This window comes from Phyllobates terribilis, unplaced genomic scaffold (genome assembly GCF_046119375.1).
Source record: "Phyllobates terribilis strain yellow unplaced genomic scaffold, ASM4611937v1 Scaffold_7__3_contigs__length_470593459, whole genome shotgun sequence".
NCBI classification, from domain to species: Eukaryota; Metazoa; Chordata; class Amphibia; order Anura; family Dendrobatidae; genus Phyllobates; species Phyllobates terribilis.
The window spans coordinates 308,632,081-308,653,052 of record NW_027362767.1 but is presented as its reverse complement, the minus strand read 5'-3'; the positions used below and the strand labels follow the sequence as shown (position 1 = coordinate 308,653,052).

Below are 20,972 nucleotides of genomic sequence, written 5' to 3'. Positions count from 1 at the left end.
TTCTGGAAGCCTCACAAACTTTTAGGGAAAATTGACATGTATGTTTCTAAATTTTCCACAAGTCGCCCTTGGAAACAGACAGTATTCAAGCTCTACTCTACTACCAGGCACTTGATTCAACAGTTTAGTTCTAACTATGTAACCATTGGTGAACATCCACGGGATATTGCACTTAAATAGTTTGTACCAAATTGGTAAATTATTACCTATATATAGGATTGTTTGATAACTTGTTAGATGTTGTCCATCTGCTGAGACTTCCACCAGTCCCAAGATAAGGGCTCAAGACTGAGTCTTTGGAGAGCCCAGTCTGACTTGATCGTACATCTAGCATACATACTACAATTCTATTATTTGTCAATGGCTGCAGGAGACAGTAAAGCACAGTTCCTTCCTCCTTCCTCCTCTTCATGGCTGTGCATCATCAGCAGAAGCGGCACCCTCCACGTATATGTCCATCCTGGACATTGATTACTTCTCAGCGTGGTGAGCTCCATCCATTTTCCCCTTTCCCCTTCTTTCTAAAGCACAGTTTAGCTATGCTCCGCAGTCCCAAAGGCAATCAATGGAGTGGTGTTGCACATGCATGACCTCCATTCCATTCAGACTGGGCTCTCCAGAGCTCCGGTCTCTCTATTGATGATGTCCTAGCAGTTGGACCTACCATGCTCAGTAAGTTATCACCTTAGTTATGGATAACTTTTAATTTTGCTTTAAACCCTGTAAATGTCAAGGATATCTCAGGAAACTAGTGTTTTCATGAAATGGATAGACTGAGCTCTAATTTGAGCTTTAGTCATCAAAGTATTACAAGATGTAATTTTGTTTCTATATTTATTATATTTAGACATTTGTAAGATGTCCCTTGTTTATCATCATAAGTGGATTCTCATTTATGGTAAAATTAATCAACTATGGTAATTAAGGTTTCCTTTGTAACATGATCACAAGACGCAGTTTAAACCTAGTACCGTACAATTTGTATTTGTAGTTAAACAAATGATTATTTTAGTACACATAGCAATAATTACCCCACTGTCGGTGAGATAAATGTGTGGGGGGAAAAAAGCAAAGCCTCTTTAAATTATGTACAGCGGTCAGTCTCCTGCTGCCTAGACCAGATTTATGGCTTTGTTCTCGCAATGTTAAATTTTATAAAGCAAAGCTGATAATAAGCAGGAATTAGGGGATAAAGATAATTTTATATGCCAAATATATTTTTATTGTTTCTGCACATATATTTTTTTGTCCTTGGGAATAATGTGTTTCCTTTTTTATAGCAGTTCACTTGTTTGGTTTCACTTGGCAACTTAAACCCGTGGAGAGTCAGCTTTATGAGAACGGGGTCAGTAAAGGCAAAGGAGAGGAGTCCATGGACACCACCTACTCACCCCTCGGAGGAAAGGTTACTGATAAAACAGAAAAGAAAGGTAATTAATGTGCAATAGTAATTCAAAGAAACTGGAATGCTTTACAGTATGCGGGAAGCCTTATTTGACGTTAGTTTTCTAAACATAACTCATAAAACAAATTGGCATGTTAATCCTATTAAAAAACAGTCAAGAATATATAATGACCTAGTAAAGCATGTCACTAAAAAGGACTCAATAGAGGACAACTCATCATAAATACATGGACACAGAAAACAAAAAGAACGATGAAAGATAGTCCAAAGTATATACAAAAATAAGAATATTTATTACAGAATAAATTGCTTATATAAGGCAGGGGGAATGGGTCTTGTATTAACATGTGAGGACAACTGTGAAAGTCCAGGAGTGTGCAATACCAGAGCAATCATATACATTAGTCAATTGGATATGTCATATATTGTAATGTAGTAAATACAAAAGAAATGCCATATCATTTAGACAATATAAATAATCCTGTATTGAAACTCTAGGTAGATCTAAAGGGGCATATATAGTCATATTAAAATGTATTAATAAGTCCAGCCAGAGCCATATTTCATTACCTTTTAGATCAAATACAGGAACTCCCACGGTACACGCGTCCGCCCCAACGCGTGTTTCAGGTCAGCTTTCGTTTTTGCCATTAGCTTTTTGTAGGGTGTTCACAATTAGCTTTTTTTTTATGCCAGTACAGTTTTTAATGCAGAAACCAGAATTGCATGAAAAAAAGAATAGGAAATGTATAAAGATTACTTACACCTCTGATTCCTGCGGGATTCACTTTTTGGCATAAAGAAAATCAGTGACAATGTGTATGAGAAAACCTTTACGATATGAGTATGATATAGGTTTAAGGATTAAAAAGAATGTGAAATATCTTTGCATTGTCCCTGTTTAGCCTATTCTCCATCCTTCCATGCGTACATTACAAACAATCCAATAAAAATGAAAATATAGACAAATATTAGTTACAAAAGTTACTGAAAGCTTGGTAATTATGTTTTAATTTCACTGCAAAAGTCACTTTTTAATGCTTTTCTGAATAACTTTATTGTGGACAGAACTAGCTGACCAAAAGACAATTTTTTGACATAGTAGTTACATATTCTGTTGCAATCTTTGAAAACACAATCTCTTCACTAAATCCTAAAAATGTCAGTAATATTTATCTGAGAAAAACAAACATCATTTTCAAACTTCTGTAATTGTTCTAATTATGATAAAAATGTCACTGGCTGGCTGCTGCCATATCCATATTCCGTAAAGGGCTGCAGGTTCCTAATAAAATGAGTGACAAGAGCGTCCATCCCCTGTGTTCATCCCATGAGTAGTGTTGTAACTTCCCTTTTGGAGCTGCCTGTATTCTCTGAATTTAAGCATTGTAGGGTTTATTACATGGATGGGGCTGAGAAAACAGCCACTATATGCTGCTATCCTCTATTATTTATATTACTCTTGTGTTGGATTCTGTAGCTAAAGTTTAATATTGGATTCTAGATTCATGAGATGAAGCTTGAGGTCTTTAATGGAAAATTGGTAATAGGTACTTCCACCTGCCATGTGTCATTTGTAGTGATGAGCGAACATTCTCGCCACTGCTCGGTACTCGACTGAGCATCACTGTGCTCGACAAGCTCGGCGAGTATTTCTGGGTTGCTCGACCTGAAAGTCGGGTCCCCACCCTGCATGTTTGGTGCTCTTTATAGAGCCAATGAACATGCAGGGATTGCCTGCCACACACTGTAATGCCGTAGCCATGTTGGTTGTGGAATTACAGTGATTGGCTGGCCGCACAGCATCATCAGGTCTATATCAGACCTGGCGCCGCTATGCTCGTCACAGTCACTCAGGAATCAGGCAGAGTAGGAAGAGGTGCTGCTGAGCTAGGGAGAGATTTGCTTGTTTATAGTTAGTATAGGTATTCCACAACATATATCTATATCCATCTGAACTAACAGTCCTTCTGAAGATTAATCCAGCTGCATATATTCAGTGGAGATAGCAGGAGTTAGGCAGGCAGATAGTGCATGTGGCAGACTGCAGTGCATGACACAGCACAAGAGGGTCCATTGAACGTCCTGTTAGCATAGGTATTCCACAACATATAGATATCCATCTGAACTAACAATCCTTCTGAGGACTAATCCAGCTGCATATAATCAGTGCTAGGCTGGCAGGCCGTGTATGTGGCAGACTGCAGTGTATGATACAGCACAAGAGGGTCCATTGAATGCCCTGTCTGCTGCTGCTGTAATAATTACAGATATTTGTAGACATAGCCCCAGATATCAGGGGCCAGGGCAATTTTTTTTTATCTTAATCCTGGTTATTTGCTTAAAAAGCAATTCAGAGTGGAGCATTTTTCTGCTCCATTTGCTTGTTCTCACTGCAGAATACAGCCAGATCTGTTCCATATTTCAGCGATACATCAAAGTATGGATGAAGAAAACTTGTGTCCAGATATTCGCGCTCCTCCGTATGCATAAAGGATCTAGTGTCCGGTGTTTAAATGAAATCCATTTATTACAAGCTAAAATCAAAAATGTTTCTCGGACGTCCCATCCGCTTCATCAGTGAATGGCTAATCTGTTAGCTATTCACTGATGAAGCGGACGGGACGTCCGCGAAATGCGTTTTATTTTAGCTTGTAATTAATGGATTTAATTCAAACACCGGGCACTAGATCCTTTATGCATACGGAGGAGTGCGGATATCTGGACACAAGTTTTCTTCATCCATACTTTGATGTATCTCGGACCCTAGAAGGGTTGGTGTCATCTGCAGCACTCCACAGGCATATGCATGAGTTGTGCATTCTCACAACTCAATAAGGTGAGCATCATTGCTACATTTTATTTTATTTTATCTTACTGGGTAAAGGCAATATTTGCGCCCCTCTCCTATCTTTACAATATTTCAGCGATAAAAATCCAGAAATTTGAACTGAACGTGGAAAATATTGGCCTCCTTTTCCATTCTGTTGCAGTGTGTCGGTGAAGTTATTCACCCTAGGTCTCTGTGTAGAATAATATTAGTAAATTACAGGCCTGCTATTTAAAACCGTGGTTCTCTGCCAGACATATCACCTATAAGACTGTTCCAAAATCAGACATTTCTTCCATTTTCATTCCGTTGCAGTGTGTCGGTGAAGCAATTCATACTAGGTATCTGTGTAGAATATTATTAGTAAATTACAGGCCTGCTATTTAAAATCGTGGTTCTCTGTCAGACATATCACATATAACTGCATTCCAAAATCAGCCATTTCTCGTGAACGTGGAAAATATTGTCCTCCATTTAAAATAGGCAAGGTGCGTGGCAAGTGGCGGGGAAGTGGACGTGATGGTGATGGTGCATGCAGAGGCTGAGAATGTGGCTGTGGGCAATCTGAAATTGTGCCACAACAAACACCCACATCTTGCAGCTCGACTTTGATGTCCCAATTACTAGGGGACCGTAGAACACCACTATTGAACACAGAGTAGTGTGAAAAGGTTGTTGGTTGGATAGCAGTAGCAGATAATGCTTCCAGTCACTTTGCCACCACCACCTCGACCCTGTCTTCCACACGGTCAAGTGTCAGTAGCTGTGAGTCTGGACTGCATATTCCTCACCCTGATCCTCCTTCCTCCCACCATACCAAGTGCCCGAAGACAACTGATCCCACACTTGGACACTCAGAAGAGCTGTTCACTTTTCCATTTGTAGATTCGAGCCTCTCGTCAGGCCAGCTTCAAGTGAGTCAAGAGGAGAGCACGTGTAGCGATGCCCAAATATTGGAGCAGCCACGGTCACACAAAGGCGACGGTGGTAAAGTACAATTATTGTCACAAGAGGTGGATGATGATGAGACACAATTGCCAGAAAGTCAGGAGGAGGACCAGGGTGCGGAAGTGGAAGACGAGGTGGTGAATGATATAGTAACTGATCCAACCTGGCAAGGGGACAGACAGAGCGAGGACAGCAGCACACAGGGGGAGGGACATGTAGCACCACAACAGGCAGGAAGAAGCAGTGTGGTGGCAGCAGACAGAAGGCGGAGAAGTGTTCCCCGTAGCGCCAAAACGATGGAAGTTGCCAGTACAACTGTTAGGTCTTCCCGAGTCTGGCTATTTTTTAAAGACTCTGCAGATAACCCCAAAAAGGCCATTTGTACCACCTGCCAGGCCAGCATCAGCAGGGGTAGCAAAACTAACAGCCTGATCACCACCAGTATGATCAGGCACATGGCAGCAAAGCACCCGACTAAGTTGGCCAGGGTCCAGGGTCCAGAAACAGTGTCTGCGGGTGACACCACTGCTTCTTCCGCTGTTGTGCATGCACGCCAATCCCCTGTCCATGGCACAAGCGAAGATGCCTCCCGCCCTGCACCTGTCATTGCAAACTCTCAAGTAGCACCATCAGCAAGCATGTCCACGACCTTGTCCCAGCGCAGCGTTCAGTTGTCCCTACCCCAGTCCTTGGAACACAAGCGCAAATGCGCAGCCAATGCCCCACAGGCCACACTACTAAATTCACAAATTTCACGAATGCTTGAGCTTGAAATGTTGCATTTTAGGCTCGTGGAGACAGAAGCTTTCCGCAACCTGATGACAGCGGTCGTTCCTCAGTACTCGGTCCCCAGCTGCCACTATTTCTCACGGTGTGCCGTCAATGCATTACACGAGCACGTGTCCCACAATATTAGACGTTCCCTCAACAATGCAGTTAGTGGGAAAGTCCACCTAACCACGGACATGTGGACAAATGCTTGTGGGTAGGGACGGTTCATCTCGCTGATAGCACACTGGGTTAATATAGTGGAAGCCAAGACACAGTCGGACCTTGGGACGGAACACATCCTCCCAACGCCGAGGATTGAGGGCCCTGGATCAATCAGGGTTGCCCCCACATTCTACAGCTCCTGCACCTCCTCCTCATCCTCCTCTTCAGCATCCATCTCCGAAATGACCACATCAGTCGCAAGCTGGAAGCACTGCAGCACTGCCTCGGCCAAGCGGCAAAGGCTGTGCTGAAGCTAATATGCTTAGGTGACAATCCACACAATGCTGAAGAGTTGTGGACAGCTCTGAAAGAGCAGGCAGATCTGTGGCTGACACCGCTGACCCTACAGCCAGGCATGGTCGTGTGTGACAATGGGCGGAACCTGGTGGCGGAGAAATGACAGCCGGAGTAAATACAGTTTCCCTCAATGCCAGTCCTTTCACTGACCTAAAGAATATGGCTGTGGTGAAATACAACTCCCACTGAGAAGCAGTTTCAGACTGAAAAACATTGGGCCCATCAGAGGATTTGATTACAAGGGCTCACCTTTCTCCCCCACTCAAGAACCCCATAGCAGCTGCAAAGTTTGCGCTATCATGAACTCTCCTGATGGAGAAGCCAGGGCCCACCCGAGGATTCTCTGGTAGGACCGTCCCACCCTGCCGAGATGCAGTCCTGGCTAAGAAAAGTGTGTGGGAAGGTTCCCGGACACTCTTTGGCTGCTTTTAGACTGAGGTGTAAACCCACGTAAACATGGGGAGAACATACAAAATCCTTGCAGATGTTGTCCTTGCTGGGATTTGAATCCCAGATTCAAGCACTGCAAGGCTTCAGTGCTAACCACTGATCCAATGTGCTGTCGTTCACCCTCTGATATCTAACAGGCTGGAGAAACTTGCACCTTCTGCCACTCTATCTTCAGTTCCTTTTTGAGAAACTAATGTATTTGGGCAGCCACACAATCTACCAAATAAAATTCCTGAGAAGGAAATTGGGGATGGCTTTGCTACTGGTACTGGAGGCAGTCGTACCATAGTTTGCTGGAAATATTCCAGGCTGGTAGGAGGCAAGCAGATTCCCACAGAAAAGTACAAGCAGTAATGTTCAGGGACCCATGCTTGTGGAAGGCGGAGACGATACCAGGAGAAATAGTGGCGGCTGGGGACCGAGTATGGACACCCGGCCGCTGCCGCCATGAGGTTGTGGACAGCTTCCGCCTCCACGAGCCTAAAAGGCCACATTTCAAGTGCAAGCAGCTGCTTTACTATGTGTTCCTCTCTGTAACGCCCAAATGTTAAAAGAATAGATGTCTCCTGATCGCTGTGTGGCATTCCGGAAAGGCATAGATGATGTGAAAAGGTGGCCATACATGAATGAGGTTCTTGTCAACGTAGTTAGAAACTCACATTAAAGGGAATTTGTCATCAGGAAATTATCTATAGTTTAACCTCTTCACTGCCTTGGGTTCTTCCATTTTTGCATTTTTGTTTTTTGCTCCCCTTCTACCCAGAGCCATAACTTTTTTATTTTTTCATCAATATGGCTATGTGAGGATTTGTTTTTTGTGGGATGAGTTATACTTTTGAACGACACCATTGATTTTACCATATAGTGTACTGGAAAACAGAAAAAAAATTCCTAGTGCCGTGAAATTTAAAAAAAAGTGCAATTCCACTGCTATGGGTAACAAAAATGCTCATCTGCTATGAATGCTGACCGCTATGCGGAGCTTATAGCAGATTGGCTATGACAACCATAGGGGTCTTTTGCAGACCCCGGGTTGTCATGCCAACCCATTGGAACCCCACGATCATTTGACAGGCGCACCGATGGCCGTGGTTTGTGACGCGCTTCGTGCAGCCATGTTAAATGCCGCTGTCAGGGTTTGACAGTGGCATTTAACATGTTAACAGCCGCGGGTGGATCGAGAATCCACCCTCGGCTGTTAGATCAGCTGTCATGTACCTGGAAAGGTGCGGGCTCCCGCGATGAGGGGAAGGCAACCTTGGACGTACCTATAAGTCTAAAGTCGTTAAGGCGTTAAATCAGGTTTTTTTCCATTAAATATATTTTTTTTTAATCTGTAATAAAAATAGAACAAAAACAAATCTTTCAACTTTCACGTTGGCCACTGGAGCTTTTTTAGACTTTAACTTTCTATTGTTCCAGGAAATAACACATGTACATAGCCAAAATGGTTGGATTCCGGCCCTATCATTTTTTTAAAGACACGTGAGCGCAGCGTTCACGGATTGACTGCAGTAGTCACATTTGGATTCCGATAAACATTGACCAGTAGAATAGCCAGAGCATCTGCACTAGAACATTGGTTGAAACAAAAATTGAGTCATGACAATTTATGTTTTATAGCATTTGTTTTTGTCTTAAAAAAAAAAAGAACTTTGTTGACCGCTTCTCTAAATTTGTCTAAAAATAAAAGATGGCACAAAAGCCCTTTAGTTGTCCTGCAAATCAAAAAGCAGACATGTATTTAGATTATTCATTTTTAAAGCTTCAGTTGTTTCAAACATGTTTTTCTGTTTTGTATTTTGTCAAAAGTATTGTAGACGCAGATTTATTAAAGAGAATCTGTCACCAAGTTTTTGCCACCTAATCTAAGAACATCATAATGTATAAACAAAGACCCTGATTCCAGTGATGTGTCACTTACTGGGCTGCTTGCTGTAGTTTTTATAAAATTACTGATTTAACAGAATGAGATTATCACCAGAGGACTAGTTAACCTGCTGCCATGTAGTCCTCCATATTCAGGAGCTCTGTATAACCCAGCCCACACCTCTGATTGGCAGCTTTCTGCCTATGCACAGTGTTAACAGAAAGCTGCCAATCAGTGGTGTGGGCGGAGTTATACAGAACTCAGCATTCAGAGAACCGGTAGATCTGCAGCAAATAAAACAGGAATTTTATAAAAAATACAGCAAGCAGCCCAGTAAGTTACACATCACTGAAATCAGGGTCTCTGCCCCTACTGTAGAGGTAGTAAAAACCTGGTGACAAATTCCCTTTAAACTCAGCAGCATGTGTCAATGTCAACATAGAGTCAGAATAATCAATTATACATTACAATATATCCCTTATTCAATATTCTAATTGGTCTAATAATGAATTTTCCAATGGAGACTTTGAAGAGCGTGTATTAACTTTCATTAGAAAACCACAGCGAAATTATCAAGACCCAACAAAATTCTAGCAAGTGAAACCTCAGTAGACTATGACTTCAGTGTAACAGACGCCAAGAAGGAAAGATCATCAAGAGATATTTTAATGAGGTCTCTTTCTGAAGAATAATGGTTTCAGCAGGGTATTGAGTTACACCATTAAGAAATCAGACAAATGATGTTCTTCTGCAGTTACTTGAAAGGCACAAATTTTATTACGATAATAAAATTAATAATTTGGTTTGACCAGTGAAGCTTCACTTCAGCGAAGTCAGTGAAATTGATATGAAAGGAAATGTTAGGTTTGTAATGTTTTTTTTTCTTGTAATATTCCTAATGGTTTTAAAGTTTAGTACATTGAATTTTAATAGGCCCAGTGGGTCTTTCACAAACCCCGAAATAGGTCTTTGCCCCTGGTCAACCAAAAGAGGAGAACAACAGTATATATTTTTTTAAACAGAAAGTTCTACAGTCATTTAATATCTAATTAAAAAGGGCAAAAATGCAAATGTTAGAATATAAACCTAAGACAAGAAGTGAAACATTGTTTTACCTGATTTGTGTTTTGTTGATTTGCCAAGCATTTGCCAATCAATGTTTCATTTTTCATTTTTGATTGTGTCAACTTGGAGGAAATTATTAGTTCTATTTCATTTTCTGGCTGATTAATCAAAATCCATGTCATGGATCTGGATATTCTTAACATGCTTATTCTTTTATAATCAATTTATCTTTCTGAGTTACACTATTATTAAAGTGCACTAACAATACTGTGACAGTATTAAAAGGGTTTTCCATTTATGATCTCCAGGAAAATGGCCCCGGTGGCGGCACATGAGCAAGTTGACCTCCCGGTGGTAAACAGTAAAATGGTGCCAGTGGGCACGCATGCACAGATTGAGATCTGCTCATCACCGGTGCAATTTTCCTGAAGATTGCCAGGACATCAATATGCACAAGCGCCGCTCGCGGCTGAGACGGTGCCGGTGTAATTTTTAGACCGGGAGGACGATAAAGACAACAGGCGCAGCGGAGGGGCCGTGCCAGAGCTGTAAACACTACCCACAGTCCTGTCCCGATGCACAAAGCTATGATTCTAAGAAAACTTCAAACCTTAATTACACAAAGTCCACAAAACGTATTTCTTTACCATAGGTTTCGTTTTAATCAGTATCACTGCGCCAATATGGCCATGTGTGTACTTTACTTAGCAAAACCCTGCTGACATGTTCTCTTTAAGCAACCTGAGTGTGAAGGGTAAAATAGGAGGACATATCACTAAAATATTTTCAAAGGAATGAAAATTTTTTAGACCAACCCAACTGGATTCACTCTAACATTACTATGTTTAGTAGAAAAAGTAGCATGTAGTGATGAGCGAGTATGTTTTGTTAATCCTTTCGCTGAGTATGCTCAGGCAAGTACCGAGTATTTACAGCTGCTCGGTGATATGGTTGAATCACTCCCGTGTGCATGATTTGCGACTGTTTGACAGCTTTAATACATGTGAGGAATGTGTAAGAAGCAAACTTTCCTCACATGTATTAAAGCTGTCAAACAGTCACAAATCATGCACACAGGAGTGATTCAAATATATCACCGAGCAGCTGTAAATACTCGGAGCTCGGCCCGAGCATACTCGGCGAAAGGGTTAATAGAACATACTCGCTCATCACTAGTAGCATGAAAGCAATTAGGTTTTAATGCCAATGCACTACTGTTTCATATGGTAAAAGAAGTAAATTAATGTGGTCACAACCAGTTTAAGATTGGCTAGATGGTTGCAGAATCCAAGAGATCCCTTAGATTCTTGATCTCTCTTCTCCTCCCAGAACTCCTGAACTGTAAAAAAGACAGTCTGAGTTCGGAGTTCAGCACCGAACACTAGGAGTCAGGTACGAACCCAGAACTTTGCAGTTTGGGATCGCTCATCTCTATTGAGTAGCAATGTAAGAAAATAAAATTGGCAAGTAAGTTCACCTAACACAGCATACACTGTGATGACCTGAACTACGTGGAAGTCTCAGCCATGGGCGAATTGGTGACCTCTACCTTCAAGATGTACTTCATATTGTTAGATTATAGGCTGAAATTCTTACGGCTGTAAGTAAAGAGTTGAATATCTTTGTTTTCATCAATAAAAAATATATATATATATAACAGTGGTAAGGCAGAAAATGATGTTAAAATGAAACCAAAAATAGTTAACAGTAAATGTGTATTGAAAATATATTTTTATTCAGTTTTGAAGCCCCAGTGTGAATCATAAGTGGCTGCTGAATTGCTTTTCAAAAATTTTAATAAGTTAGGATTAGTAAGTTACGCGCTGGCAGAAAGAATCCAGCCACAAAAAATCAATGTTAAAATAAGTGGAATTTTTATTAAGCATTTTATAAGTTCATAGGAGAATACCCTTGGAAACAGCAATAAAAAGGTAACATTCTTGCAGAGAAACAATTTTATGAGCTTATGTTGCTGCTGCATTGCAAAGAGCAGAGAAGAAAAGCTAACAGCCAGTTACAGAGAAGTGCATATACAAAGTATTAAGACACAAAGGTACTCAAAGCAAGTCCATTATCAAGCCCCTGCATAAAACACTACGTTGGATAATGAATGACATTTACAATGACAATAAGGTCCCAGCAGAATTAATATAATGATAAACTGTACAGATTTACAATAGTAAAATACAATCACAGTGAGGATTGTAATGTATGTTCTGTAGGTTCAGTGCTTGACATTAATGACACTATGGATTATAGAAACCTCCGTGGCTCATTCACTGCACAGCTCAGCAAGACACTGTTTGATTCCTTAATATTTAATACAGAGAGGATTAAAACACTCTAGAGCTTACCCCTATTGCTTCAAGAAGTTCTTTTCTTTTTTTTTCCAGCATCCACAATAAAATCGCTGTAGATACAAATTGTTCTGAGCATTGGTCTGTAGATAAGTACATGAAATATGCCATTGTTTAACCTTTTTCCCACCTGTCGACTTCTCAGCCCTTTTATGAGAATGTGGAAAAAAAGTTGTTTTTTTCTTTTACATTGAGTATTGTAGTTTCAACAAAAGTGAGATATTCAGGGTTCTAAAAAAGGCAAGATGTGGTGTTAATTAAGAAAAATTATGATTTGTACGATAAGGGTTTGATTTACAAGGACTTAAGAGATGCAGTGTGATGTGTTCACTTCACAGTGTGTGACACTAGGTCGTAGCAAAGCAAAATCGTGAGGATTTCAGTGTCATTCACTAATCCTGTTTTTTTATACAATGCAAACTTAGACTAGACAGTCTTAAAATACACTAAACATATCATAGTGAATCAAGATGGATGCTAAAATTGGCACTTCTTCCAACTTAGCAATGCCATCTCTTGAATCTCTTCCATGGACCTCCAATGAATCTTCCTCCTGTGCCTCCAATAAATCCCTCCAATGTTTCTCCACTGACCCCCTCCAATGTGCCTCCCAAACTCTTTCCCACGTACCTCCCATAAATCCCTCTAATGTTCCTCCTAGGACTCCTTCCCACATGCCTCCCATAAATCCTTGCAATGTTCCTCCTAGGACTCCTTCCAATGTGCCTCCCATAACTCCTTCCCACGTGCTTCCCATAAATCCCTCCAATGTTCCTCCTATAACTCCTTTAATGTGCCTCTCATAACTCCTTTCCACATGCATCTCATGAATATCTCCCATGCACCAGTCATGAATTCCTTCCTTGTACTTCTCATGACTCCTTCCCATGTGCCTCCCACGAATCTTTCCCATGTTCCTCCAATAAATCTTTTCCAAGTTCCTCTCATGAATCCCTCCCCTGGACTAATCGCCATGTGCCTCCCCTGAATCTCTCACATGAACCTTTCCATTTGCCTCCCACAAAACTCTCCACTGTTCCTCCAATTAATCTATTCTAAGTTCCTCCCATGAATTCCTCCCACTACTACTTCCCATTTGACTCCCATGAATCTTTCCCATGTTCCTCCAATGAATCCCTTTCCTATGCCTCCCGTGAGTCCCTGCCTAAACACATGTCATGAGTCTATCTCATGTATCTTCCATGAACAGTCTCCCTTAATCCTTTACATGTCTCCCTTGAATCTCTCCCATGTGCTTTCAATGAATTTCTTCCATGTGCTTCTCAAGAATCCTTCTCATGTACATTGCAGTGAATGGGAAAAGCAGCATTGACACAAAGACGGCACTGCATTCAAACAGCTGATCATGGGGGATACTAAGTCATAAACCCCCACTAATCTGACATTTATATTCTATCATGTAGTATAGACTATCAATATCGTCGTCCCGGAAAACCCCTTTAAAAAACATCACATAGAAATAGCCTTATAATGATCTGTGTAATTATTGCTGTAGCTGGTTCAAGTCCATTCAGTGTGTGCTTGATATCACTCACATCCTTTATACCACTGGGATTAAGGCATCTGCCTAAAATACATTGGAAGAATTCCAGCCCTGATACTATCATTCTGAGCACATAAAAGCTTGTTTGGAGGTTGTTTTCCAGCTATTTGCTGACCTTTCTCTATTTATGTCCCTCCTAAACGTGAAAGAGTCAAAGCCAACTAATATGATATCATATACTCCATTGGCACTAGGAAACTGTATATCCTAACACTTAGAATTGTAATATTTAAATATGATTATATGATAAGGTATTGTAGCATTTTATGGCAGAATAATGGCCGTGTATAAAAAGTGGAGCTCTTCCAATTGATTGGCTGAATCATTAAAATGTATTTCTACAGATAATAGTCTGCACAAATTATAAACAGTTTTTTTTTTATTTAATTAGTCATTAACGAAAGGAGCATTCATTTCAGTTTTTATTTCTCAGGCACCACAGTTCTTTCTCATTGAATCGTCTGACAACTTATAACTAGAGATGAGCGTTGTTCTACTCGAACTGTTCGCCAATCTCAAATTCGAGCTGTTTTGGGCGGTGTTCGAGCCGTTCGGCGAACACGAACAATTTGAGAAAAATTCGTCTGTTCGAGGTTATGTTCGATAACTGTTCGTGCACCAAAATCATAACTGGATTTTTTCTCAGTAATGATGAAAATTAATGTTAATACGCAGTTTGAGTGTACAGCGGGGTGGGGGGAGGGGCAGGGGATGGATCTCTGCAGGAACAATGAAGATCTCCATTTTTTTTTTCTCTTTCCCGCATTTACAGTGGGGAGGTGCAATCTGTCAGCCTATCAGCAGCGCACACACGGAGCGAAGTGCTTTTTTTCACACAAGCAAGGGCATGTGTCATTGGCAGTGTATGTCACATGTCCTTGCCCTATAAGACCAAGCCATTTTCCCCGTCGCCACCATTTTCTCACTGCTGCAGCTGCGTGTTAGACGGCACCGCTGTTGCTGTGTGCGCTATACCTTGTTAATTTCAAGCCAATTTTCGCACAAATCTACAGATAGCTTGGGAGTAGGGAATAGTTGTGATTGCAGTCCTTTTAAGGACTAGGTTACAGCATTTCCTACGACTTTTATCAGGCAGGTCTGTGCTCTTAAATAGATAGGTTGTGGGAGTAAAGACTAATTGTAATTGGAGTCCTTTTCAGGACTAGGTTACATCAGTTCCTATCAGTTTTTGCCAGGCAGGTCTGTGCCAGTGCTGTGCAAGTTTTTTTCACAGCATTTGGCTGAATCTAGCAAAGCTAATCCTTTTTGGCCTATTGCAGAGTGTGTTAGTCAGTGGAGTAGCCTATCTGTGTTGCAAGATATACCACCTGTGTATAGAATACCAATTTTTTTACTGCACCTAGTGAAGTAAAATCTTTTGGGCATAGCATCATTCTATTACTCCATCTATACTGACCTCCATCAGGTTGCAAATCGAATATAATTTTTTTCTGCATCTAGCTCTGAAAAAATATTGGGCTTCTAGCTGTGTGTGGGACTTGTTGTATTAGTCCATCTATACTGACCTCCATCAGGTTGCAAATTAAAAATAATTTTTATCTGCATCTACAGTACCTCTGAAAAAATATTTGGGCTTCTAGCTGTGTGTGGGACTTGTTCTATTAGTCCATCTATACTGACCTCCATCAGTTTGCAAAATGAATATAATTTTTATCTGCATCTAGCTCTGAAAAAATATTTGGCCTTCTAGCAGTGTGTGGGACTTTCTCTATTAGTCCATCTATACTGACCTCCATCAGGTTGCAAATTAAAAATAATTTTTATCTGCATCTACCTCTGAAAAAATATTTGGGCTTCTAGCTGTGTGTGGGACTTGTTCTATTAATCCATCTATACAGACCTCCATCAGGTTGCAAACTGAATATATTTTTTTCTGCATCTACCTCTGAAAAAAATATTGGGCTTCTAGCTGTGTGTGGGACTTGTTGTATTAGTCCATCTATACTGACCTCCATCAGGTTGCAAACTGAATATATTTTTTTCTGCATCTACCTCTGAAAAAATATTGGGCTTCTAGCTGTGTGTGGGACTTGTTCTATTAATCCATCTATACAGACCTCCATCAGGTTGCAAACTGAATATATTTTTTTCTGCATATACCTCTGAAAAAATATGTGGCCTTCTAGCAGTGTGTGGGACTTTCTCTATTAGTCCATCTATACTGACCTCCATCAGGTTGCAAACTGAATATAATTTTTCTGCATCTAGCTCTGAAAAAATATTTGGCCTTCTAGCAGTGTGTGGGACTTTCTCTATTAGTCCATCTATACTGACCTCCATCAGGTTGCAAATTCAAAATAATTTTTTGTCTGCATCTAGCTCTGAAAAAATATTGGGCTTCTAGCTGTGTGTGGGACTTGTTGTATTAGTCCATCTATACTGACCTCCATCAGGTTACAAATTAAAAATAATTTTTATCTGCATCTACAGTACCTCTGAAAAAATATTTGGGCTTCTAGCTGTGTGTGGGACTTGTTCTATTAGTCCATCTATACTGACCTCCATCAGGTTGCAAATTGAATATAATTTTTATCTGCATCTAGCTCTGAAAAAATATTTGGCCTTCTAGCAGTGTGTGGGACTTTCTCTATTAGTCCATCTATACTGACCTCCATCAGGTTGCAAATTAAAAATAATTTTTATCTGCATCTACCTCTGAAAAAATATTTGGGCTTCTAGCTGTGTGTGGGACTTGTTCTATTAATCCATCTATACAGACCTCCATCAGGTTGCAAACTGAATATATTTTTTTCTGCATCTACCTCTGAAAAAATATTGGGCTTCTAGCTGTGTGTGGGACTTGTTGTATTAGTCCATCTATACTGACCTCCATCAGGTTGCAAACTGAATATATTTTTTTCTGCATCTACCTCTGAAAAAATATTGGGCTTCTAGCTGTGTGTGGGACTTGTTCTATTAATCCATCTATACAGACCTCCATCAGGTTGCAAACTGAATATATTTTTTTCTGCATCTACCTCTGAAAAAATATTGGGCTTCTAGCTGTGTGTGTGACTTGTTCTATTAATCCATCTATACAGACCTCCATCAGGTTGCAAACTGAATATATTTTTTTCTGCATCTACCTCTGAAAAAATATTGGGCTTCTAGCTGTGTGTGGGACTTGTTCTATTAATCCATCTATACAGACCTCCGTCAGGTTGCAAACTGAATATATTTTTTTCTGCATCTACCTCTGAAAAAATATTGGGCTTCTAGCTGTGTGTGGGACTTGTTCTATTAATCCATCTATACAGACCTCCATCAGGTTGCAAACTGAATATATTTTTTTCTGCATCTACCTCTGAAAAAATATTGGGCTTCTAGCTGTGTGTGGGACTTGTTGTATTAGTCCATCTATACTGACCTCCATCAGGTTGCAAACTGAATATATTTTTTTCTGCATCTACCTCTGAAAAAATATTGGGCGTTCTAGCAGTGTGTGGGACTTTCTCTATTAGTCCATCTATACTGACCTCCATCAGGTTGCAAATTCAAAATAATTTTTTGTCTGCATCTAGCTCTGAAAAATATTGGGCTTCTAGCTGTGTGTGGGACTTGTTGTATTAGTCCATCTATACTGACCGCCATCAGGTTGCAAATTAAAAATAATTTTTATCTGCATCTACAGTACCTCTGAAAAAATATTTGGGCTTCTAGCTGTGTGTGGGACTTGTTCTATTAGTCCATCTATACTGACCTCCATCAGGTTGCAAATTGAATATAATTTTTATCTGCATCTAGCTCTGAAAAAATATTTGGCCTTCTAGCAGTGTGTGGGACTTTCTCTATTAGTCCATCTATACTGACCTCCATCAGGTTGCAAATTAAAAATAATTTTTATCTGCATCTACCTCTGAAAAAATATTTGGGCTTCTAGCAGTGTGTGGGACTCATTGTATTAAGCCATCTATACCAAGCTCCACCAGCTTTGAAATTAATAATAATTTTTAGCTGCATCTAGCCCTGAAAATAATTTTTCCCAATAGTGGTAGCAATAGAAATATGGGGCGCGCGCCTGGCTAACAAAAATATACGCTTCATAACACAAAACACCAGCCAAGCGCACTGCATTAATAAGATGGCATCATCGTCTCTCCCAGTGCTAGGCCTACTACGCAGGCTAGTATTCCTGTGCCTAAAACACAATGTATGGGTCCGCGCTAGCCACTATGCTGAGGGGTATAAAGCTGCTGCTAACGCTTTATAACAATTCAATTGGCAGATTTTCACAGAGCTCTTCCACAACGCCCACCCATCGGGCAACAGTTGCCCACCCTCCCTATGGGATCTAGTGTCGAATAGTTGATGCCATTAATCAGAGCGTCAGTTGCCCCGTCAATGTGGCAAGCATACGGTAAGGCATGGGAAGAGTGGACACGACTAGTAGCAGGCAGACGGGTTGACCAATGTGAACAAGCCAGATCACAAGTCACCATAGAATTTCTCCACCAGCTAATGATGAGGGGCATATCAGGGGCGTCAGCGCAGCGGTGTCTGACCGGAGTAGCATTTCACTTCCAACTACTGAATTGGGGAGATGTGACAAAGATTCATCATCAGACAATCCATAAAAGGGTGGAAAAGGGGTCAGCCAAGTCAGGAATGTAGACGTCCCGTCCCGTGTCACTAAAACTGATTTCTCACATCTTATCCCTAACACCATTAACATGACACTCACAATTTGAAGCAACACTAATGTCTACTGCATTTGTGATCGCCTTCTTCGGGGCGCTATGTATAAGCGAATTAGTCCCTCAATCCAAAATTACCACCAGTGGACGCTTATTACACCAGGAAGTAGTCATAGCCAATAATGCAATACGTGTACGCATACACCAATCGAAAACGGTTCCAGCGGGCAGGGGTACTTGGGTACTTCTACAACCCACAAACGGTACACTGAGTCGGGTAACAATAGTAAAAACATATCTAACCATCAGATCACAAAGTAATTTCTTCGTATCACACATTGATGGAACGCCATTATCAAGATACCTGTTCCAAGCTATATTTAATAAATGCATAACATCGGCAGGGAACCACCCCAAAGATTACGGGACACACTCATTCCGCATAGGTGCGGCCACGGAAGCAGCAAGAGCAGGACTGTCAGAAACGGAAGTTCAGAGGATAGGGAGATGGCGATCCACGTGTTTGGCGAGATACATAAGACCGGACTTGTTATCCTAACTAGTGTTGAGCCACCCCCGTAGTGTTCGAGTTCGGTTCGGTTCGTCGAACACCCGTGTGTTCGCCGAACTGTTCGTCGAACTGTTCGTCGAACACCTTCGAACACCGTTAAAACCAATGGCAGGCAAACAAAAACACATAGAAACACATAGAAAACACCTTCAAAGGTGTCCAAAAGCTGACAAACTGCTCAGAAGACATAACTAACACATGGAAAAGTGACAAGTACATATAGTCATGCGAAAATAAAAGAGGTGGAGGAGTAAAAGGAGGGGGAGACACAGATATAGGCATGTCATGCCCTTCTAAAATCCAAAAAGTGAGAAGCCGACACGGCCAGTCCGCTCCTGCCCGTGCCACCTCCGTGTCGCCGGGTTTGTGCCAGAGCCGCGGTGAACCCTGACGGCCAGCCCCCCTCTCCCAATACTGGTGCCTGTCCGCTGGTGGGTCGAGCGAGCCCCCCTGTGGTGGAGGCAGCTCTAAGCTTTTTAATTTAAATTGTCTCTCTAATTTGAATGAATACACTTTAAATCCATTTACAAGGATCTATTGGAGGGCAAGTCTCATGCCAGCAGCCGCGGTAATTCCAGCTCCAGTAGCGTCCACTAAAGCTGCTGCAGTTAAAAAGCTTTTATAAGGATCGAGCTCGGCTGTCCACCGCAAGGCATCCTACTGCCAGTCCCAGCCCCTATGCCTTGGGGTGCCTCCTGATGCTCTTCACTAAGTATCCCATGGTCCCGAAGCATTTCCTTTGAAAAAATTAAGTGTCTAAACTACAGGTGGTGCAGCTTGCTTAACAGCCGGGATAATCCGCTTACTAGCAGACACTGCTACTAGGCACAAAGTATTTCCTGGGCTAGATGCAGTTAAAAATTTGTAATTAGATACTCTCGTTGGATGCTGAGAAAGCATTCCATAGAGTCTCCTGGCACGCCATATATGATTCTCTTAAAAAGCTTGGGGTAGGGGTCTAGGGGACCCTTTTATAGCCAAAATCACGGCCCTGTATCGCAATACGTCACCTAGGCTGAAGATAAATGGAACTGTAGCACCCTGAGGGCTCGGTTGCTAAAGACGTATTGCACCTCACCCAGAGGTGTGATATCTCACTCTCAGGTAAGGATGGAGTGTGGATCAGGACCCGACACCTGCATGCATTACACCACATTGCCGTGGGGCAGGGCGACCAATATGCCCCTGAGATGGGCACGACAGTCCCTGTCCCTGGCTGGAGTGGGGGGAGGGAACACTGAGGAAGGGGAACCCTGTAGTGCAGGAGCAGGGAGGAAGCAGTTCCTGGGTGCATTGAGAAGGGAGTATAAAAGGTGGGCACCATCTTAGTTCAGTGCAGAGAAGTCTGAGCAGAAGTGTCAGGGAGCAGGGGCTCTGCATGAGCTCTGCTCCGGAGGCGGGCCTAGTAACAGAGGCCCAGGCCTGGAAGAGGGAGAAGGAAGGAAGAGGAGCGGAGAAGGCTCCAGGAACGAGGAATGAAGGGATCCCAGGGGTGCGGACGGGCGAGTCGCCACCGCACGCCCGAATCCACCTGCGTGGAGGGGTCAGGCCAAAGGGGGAGACCGGTCCCCGAACTAGTGGAGGCAGGAAACGACCCTCAGCTAGAAACCGGAGGCTCTGACATTTTATGTGGCGCAGCCCCTCGCTACATCCGCTAGGAAGGCACCACATAGGGTCAGGGAAACTGGCGCCAAGTTTACCAAGAGGAGGCCCGAGGCAGCCGGACAGAAGTGTTGGTAAGAAAGGCCAGACAAAGGACACACAAAGGGGGTCCTGTGAAGTGCTCCAAAGTTATCTGGGAGTTGTCTGAGCCCCTCACCTGGTGAGCACAGTACGACGTGGGCAGCCGTTACCTGCAGACGTGGTCTGGATAATAAGAACTGTGAGTAAAGGCCCTGAACTGCATCACTGACTCCGTGTCGTTACTGCTGCTGCCCTGCACCATCACCCCCATCCTCCGCATACAC

At 42.0% G+C, this 20,972-nt stretch overlaps 1 protein-coding gene across 5 annotated transcripts in view; it reads left to right on the top strand.

The window, feature by feature from the left end:
• Positions 1–20,972, top strand: part of TENM1 (teneurin transmembrane protein 1) — a 1,319,062-nt gene that overhangs the window by 856,475 nt on the left and 441,615 nt on the right. For 4 of the 5 annotated variants that reach the window (XM_073641092.1, XM_073641091.1, XM_073641090.1 and 1 more), the window contains one exon: positions 1,281–1,430. In XM_073641092.1, coding sequence (XP_073497193.1) covers positions 1,281–1,430 — 150 coding nt within the window. The remainder of the gene's footprint in view (positions 1–1,280; positions 1,431–20,972) is intronic. The other variant, XM_073641089.1, reaches the window with a different exon arrangement.